The 6,372-nt window shown below is 40.0% G+C and overlaps 1 protein-coding gene and 1 long non-coding RNA gene across 6 annotated transcripts in view; one reads left to right on the forward strand and one right to left on the reverse strand.

Annotated features, from left to right (window-relative positions):
- Positions 1 to 6,372, forward strand: part of LOC107989568 (uncharacterized) — a 31,860-nt gene that overhangs the window by 10,275 nt on the left and 15,213 nt on the right. For all 4 annotated transcript variants that reach the window (XR_003052008.1, XR_003052009.1, XR_003052010.1 and 1 more), the window contains 4 exons: positions 1,773 to 1,828; positions 3,236 to 3,299; positions 3,386 to 3,598; positions 6,140 to 6,285. This is a non-coding gene — a long non-coding RNA (uncharacterized LOC107989568). The remainder of the gene's footprint in view (positions 1 to 1,772; positions 1,829 to 3,235; positions 3,300 to 3,385; positions 3,599 to 6,139; positions 6,286 to 6,372) is intronic.
- The window catches only part of tnmd (tenomodulin), a 35,226-nt gene that overhangs the window by 2,738 nt on the left and 26,116 nt on the right, over positions 1 to 6,372 (reverse strand). For both annotated transcript variants that reach the window (XM_025063262.1, XM_008326486.3), the window contains 2 exons: positions 3,429 to 3,585; positions 3,232 to 3,326 (listed from right to left, as the gene is read on the reverse strand). In XM_025063262.1, coding sequence (XP_024919030.1) covers positions 3,232 to 3,326; positions 3,429 to 3,585 — 252 coding nt within the window. The remainder of the gene's footprint in view (positions 1 to 3,231; positions 3,327 to 3,428; positions 3,586 to 6,372) is intronic.

Consider the following 6,372-nt stretch of genomic DNA (forward strand, 5'->3'; position numbering starts at 1 on the left):
CAACTTTGGTTATTTCCTATTACAATTGTGCTAGGTAATAAAAATAAAATAAATTTTAAAACTACAAATAAGTCGAAATATCCTGCCCTATATCAGGGGTGTCAAACATACGGCCTATGCCCAATACCAGGGGTGCCAAACATACGGCCCGCAGGCCTAAACCAACCCCCCCTTCATGAGTTTTGAATGTGAAAAAAATGTCATGAAACGCTTCATGTCAGAGGTTTTTGTCGAATGGCGTTTCATTAAATATGGATATTTTCTAATAAACTTGTATTAATTTATGAAAACAAAGGGGGGTAAAAATGAACTTATTGACTGAACTGGTCCACTTGACATCTAATCAGACTGAACCTAAAAGAGTTTGCCAGCCCTGCTCTATTTTATTAAAGTTACATTTGCAGAATTAGTGCAGATTGTCTGAAAAAGACTGACGGGGAAAACAGTTCTTAGGAGAAATCTAAATCCTGGTGCCAGTTTTGAACTAGGCCGTTCAGTTTGTGAGAGTATCGCTTTCTTATTTTCGGATTTGTGGTGAAATTAAACACCGAAACCTGCAGAACGGGACAGATGAATGCCAGATGTGACGTCACTGATTTATGGTTTCAGTCAAGTTTCAGGTCATCAGCTTCCAGGCAACAATCAGTTACTGAAACAAGAGTCAGAATCAGCCTGTCAATGAGTGAAACTGGAATCTTATCTGCTGCTCGCAGACCAACACGTTGACGTTTTCAACGTCTGAAAAAAAAAAGAAAAAAATTAAAGAAATCTTTTATTCAAATGACACGGTGTTTATCAAAACAAACAGCCAATAGCGTCGCCACTGTAGCTTCACGACAATTAATCAGAGTCTTTGCGTTTGGAAAACGAGATGCTACATATTCATCACTGCAGCTGAGAGAGAACGCTTCGCTGATAAAAAATGAAATAAATAAATGGGGAAAAAAAAAAGAAAAGAAAAAAGAGCTTCACCTTGGGAAATCCGAGGCAGTCGCTCACAACAAGCGGCATTAATGACGAGAAAAAGCCATTACCTGCTGACTGCGTCTGATTTTTATCACGAGACGACGCGCACGTGCACCAGCGCGGGACGTGCACACTCACGCGCGGATATGAATGAATTTGCGTAAGCGTAAGATGTCTGCGTGCGACTGCGCCGCGCGGCTCAACTATTATTAATTAAAATTTTTTAAAAAAATTATTAAAATTACGTATTTAAAATGCAACTGCGGTAATTTGACTTTTTATGCTAAAATTAATTTTTAAAATTTTTTTCATTTTTAAAAAATATGATTTGAATTGTTGTTGGACGAATAGCAACAATAATAACAATAACAATAATAACTGTATCACTACTACTATTACTACTGCTACTAATAGGAATTATCATTATAACTGATAACTTCTGTGGTGCCCAGTTGACCTCTGACCTCTCTGACCCTGTGTTCGACCTGTGTTATAGCTGTCAGATCAGTAAAATCCTTGTCCTCTTGCTAGAGGTGACAGGGAAGGTGTTGATAGCAGACTGGGTGAAATTATAAAAAGCTTCTTCTAAAACACACATACACAAACACAAACACAAACACAAACACACACAGAGCAGTATTTCAGCCGCTCATCCGTCAAGGCCTTTTGTTATCTTCAGAACCACAAACAGGACCGGGATTAGAACAGAATCTGCAGTTGTGCGTGTTTACTCGGCTGATGGAGTCAGAGCTCAGAGGTTTCTTTTTCTTATTGTGGTTTTAAAATCTTTCTGCTTCAACTACTAGGTCAGACGGAGGTGGAGCTGAGCAGGAGGCCGGCCTGACGAACGTCAACACGACAGGTGAGTATTTGATCGTAATAATCTTCTACGCACCAAGGCCTTTACGCTACATCTATGAGCAAACGTACTGTTCTTATGCCGCATATGCGTCCGAGTGTTGAGATACGACGGAAGATTTGAGATACGGTTGCGGACGCCGACGCTAGGTGGTTCGCTTCGCGTGTTCGTCGACCTCCGTACGCATCTCTCGCGAGTCTTCCGTATTGTGTCTGCGTTACCTACGTGATTTTCTCTCTCTATTTTGTGCATTATTCTTCAGAATAGTGATGAGTCCTAAGAGAGTCAGTGGTAAGGATGGTAGTGAGAAGAAGAAACGCACGATGACCATGGAAATAAAGCAGGAAATTGTCGATAAATGTGAGCGTGGTGCCCGCTAAAGATAGAATACAAATTTTTAAAAAAATAAAAAAAAAAGAAAAATAAAAAAAAACGTAAGTTAAGTTAATTCTAAGTTTATGTAAGTTACGTAGTGTACCTGTAACGTACGGTACGGAATCAAGTGTATACGAACTCCCTCCCTCCTCCTCCGCACATGCCGCCATTAGCCGCTACTGTATCGTCTGTGTCGAAAGTAATCATCACTCATAATTAAAACCACTTTTTTTTTTTATATTACAGGAATCCTTATATACTATGATTTTTTTTGTGTGTGTCTACAGTATGTTTTTATAGCAAATCAAAACATGTTTTTTTTTTCATTGTTATCACCACTAACAAAGGAGCTTTTTGGAGGGTTGGAACGGATTAACTTTTTTTTCCCTGTTATTTCTTATGGGAAAAAAATGATTCGGGATACGAGCACCTCGAGTTACGAACTCGGTCCTGGAACGGATTATGCTCGTATCTCGAGGTTCCGCTGTAGACTTTTTTATAGTTTCTATAGTCTCCGCTCACTGACTTTTTGAACCAAAAATAATAATCTACAGTAACACGCGGTATAATTCAGCTCCTGCCCTTTGCGTCAAATAGTGAAAGATTTGTGTGCAGCGACAGAGGCAGAACCCATTGTAGTTGCTCTGTGTGACATTTTTTAAACAGAAATTTATATTTTTAAACCAGTGACTCTGCTTAAAGTTCTCTTTTTTTTATCATCCAACACCAAGGTGTCGTTTCACCTACACAGGGAAATCCTGTCTTCCTCAGAAGTGCGACGTGATGTCACAGGGACGTGTCCATCAGCTCTTTTCTACAAAGGCATTTTTTTTTAGCGACGACGCGTGTTGCCCCGTCCAAGTCTATATCACGTGATATTGTCTTTTACATTGGTCGGACATGACAGCTCTCATATCCTCCTATTCTGCCTGTCAAAACAGCTGACACTGGCACAGCGATGATATCAAACAATAAGAATACTGTAATATCGTTTTTTTTTTTTTTTTTTTTCTTTTCCCCCCCATCCTTACGTAGTCGCTGACAGCAGGATGATTCCGGACATCACGGGCGAAACGTTGACCTGCGACCTCCGTGTCGGGTGAGTCTACGTTTGACATCTCTGCGTCTAAAGCGAACACAGCGACAAAGCAGATTTTTTAAAATGATGCCTGGTTGGTTCTACAGCAGGTTCATTCAGCTCGAGATGATGGGGGTCAGAGTTTCTCACCACTCAGAGGAGAAGGATGAATCCAATGGATCGGCATGTTTTGGCAGATCTCCCAGATCTTTGAATCCTGAAGGAAGTCCAGGTTAACCACAGGTTCCTCTGCGGGAACCCACACCTGAGAGTCCTCCACCTTGAGGTCATCTGTCTCATCTGTCTTCTGCTGGGAGAAAGTAAGAACACCCACACATCACACATCACACACACACGCGTAGTTGCTCAGCTGCTCAAATTCGGACACACACACACGTAGTTGCTCAGCTGCTCAAATTCGGACAGAACTGAGAAAAAAAAAAAGACTTTGAACTTGACGGATCTGATTATTCTCAAACAAAAACAAACAAAAAAAAAACCCATTGTGAAATCTCTAAAATTATTAATTTATCATTGAAATATTTATCTCTCAAATTATTAATTTATCATTGAAATATTTCTATTCGTTTTGGTTTCGTATGTGTTGTGCACTAACATCGTGTCTAACATTTTGCAAAAAAAAAAAAAAAATCTCAATGCCACTTGCCTAGTAAAATGAAGGTTAAATAAAAATGATAAAATATTTAAAAAATATTTTTCGTTAAATTAAGAAAAAAAACAAAAAAACAACCCGCATTGTGAACAAATAAAAAAAAATCTAGCAGTGTCTGAATTCAGCTGCAGTGATGGGTTGAATAGGAGGCGGGGGTCGAGGCGGAGTGGAATTGTGAACAAGGGTGGAAGGAGTGACCGAGTATTAATGAGTCCCAGTCCTTCCACAGCCTTAGGATTCTACAGCCAGTTGAACTAATGTGCAATTAAGCCGAGGACTGGGAGAAAACCAGCCTGCGGAGCATTTGTCATGTCAAACGTTTTCTGTTCAGGGTTTGATAATTAACCAGAGAGCGGAGTACCAGTGTGTGTGTGTGTTTACATTTCCATGAAGAAAATAAATATGTGCTCTGTTAGAGGAGCGTGGCGGAAAAAAAAAAAAACAACCCCTTCATACATCTCTATTAGAGACGCAATGACATGTAGTCGCTATCATTAAGCAATAATAGTTTACTTTACAGCTCATAGAGTTCAGTCTGAACAAATTAGGCTCAGATACGTAGATGGAGTGGTGGAGGTGATGGAGGAGCGGGGGGACGGGGGGAGGGACACGGGGGGGACGGAGGAGGCATCTTTATTGTCTCTGTCACATTAAAGCCGACTGCAGTCGCACCGGCTGCGACGAGGGGGCACTTTTAAAGTCGTTTAAAAGTCAAAACATCACTGTCTGTGAATCTCAATGATGAGGCACAGAAGTAGCGCGGCCCCAGGCTGGAGATGGTTGGTGAGAGAGAGAGCGAGAGAGAGAGAGACATCAGTGTCCAAACAAACAGATAAATGATCCACACAATGTATCAAACTTGGTTTGTTTGGCGTCAACGTCAACGTAACCTAATAACAGCAATCCAGCCTATCGCCACTAGGCTTGTGACGCTAACACATTTTGCTGGACGATACATGGTCCCACAAATGATTGCTGATAAAATAATAAACTAAAATATTTTTAAAAGTTTTCCGAGTTACGAGTAAGATACCTTTGCGCGATTTTCTTCGGGATGGTGCTTAACCGAGCTCCAATTTTTGCGCTAATTGTCCCTCGCTTGGTTATTTTAGCCATTTTTATAACAATAATATAAAATGTTTTTTTTAATTATTATTATTTTATATTATCAATATATTTGTTTATATCGATGTTTTAGATGTTTAGACAGCCGGGATTTTAATTTAATTAATTAATATAATATATAAATATATATATTTATATACGAGTGCAGATGTGGAACAGATTAAACTCGTATCTTGAAGCCTCACTGTACTGCAGTTTATAGAAAGTATTTTCCCCAACTCAAACTAAAATTTCATTGGTTGACTACAAAATTGTTCTACAAAGTTTTAGGACTTTTTTTTTCTTTGTTAATTTACCCCAATTTCTGCTCCTTTTAGAAGAAAAAAAAAAATATATATATATGAAGGAGAAGAATAAGCTCCTCGTGCCAGGAGGTGCCTGAACTGTTAAATCTACAGTGCTAAGTTTGAGCAAAGCAGCGTTCGGTTGAGCTTCTGAATCTCTTCCCCTCACTTTTTAAGAAGTGTCTGGTGGACTAATGACGACTCAAAGGATTTAAGCAGCAGGATGATGGTGGGCCGCGTCAGAACACGATGCTCGGGATGTTGAACCGACCACTCGGGTTGTTGCGGAAATTAAAATCAAAGTAGGAGCACACAAACACTTCTCTCTAATTGGACGTCTTCCCGCTGAAGCTCGGCGAGTCTTCCCTGGGAAGTAAATGGAGGTCAAGAGTGGGGTTCACACTTGAAAAACGACTCCAATAAGTTTAAAGAAAGACAAAGAGCCTAAGGGAGAGTGGGGAAAGGTCAGGATTTTAACACTGAGCAGGGGGTTCTAAATGCCATTCGACAGGCACGAAGACAACATGATTACGCTGCTCCAGCCTCCTCTCCATCCACACAAATGAAAAAAAAAAAAAAAAATATCAGGACACAAACAGATTTTTTTAATCACACACTGGACCAAACAAATATTTTTAATCACCTCCTGGACCTGGGGAACGATTGTAATTTGTTTTGTGTGGCCTGTGTGGATTGTATGTATATTTTAAAGCTACAGTGCAGCAGTTAATTATCCTGTAGTTAATGAATTTAGCCTCTGCTGCCACTTTGTCCCACAGGAGGAAACTCGGTCTACAGCAACACATTGTTTACACGGCAGCTGTGGTTTTTCCTCCCTCAGCCCTGGAGCTTTTAAATATTACACCCAACAACACAGAGGAGGGGGCCGGATTTGTTATGGAGTCTAACAGGTGGTGGAGTGGAGGTAAGAGCCAGAACAAGTACGCCGATGTTTGTCAAAGGGCACTGAGGTAAAAAAAAAACAAAAATATATATACATATATATACATAT

The sequence above is a fragment of the Cynoglossus semilaevis genome, chromosome 15 (genome assembly GCF_000523025.1).
Source record: "Cynoglossus semilaevis isolate Cse_v1.0 chromosome 15, Cse_v1.0, whole genome shotgun sequence".
NCBI classification, from domain to species: domain Eukaryota; kingdom Metazoa; phylum Chordata; class Actinopteri; order Pleuronectiformes; family Cynoglossidae; genus Cynoglossus; species Cynoglossus semilaevis.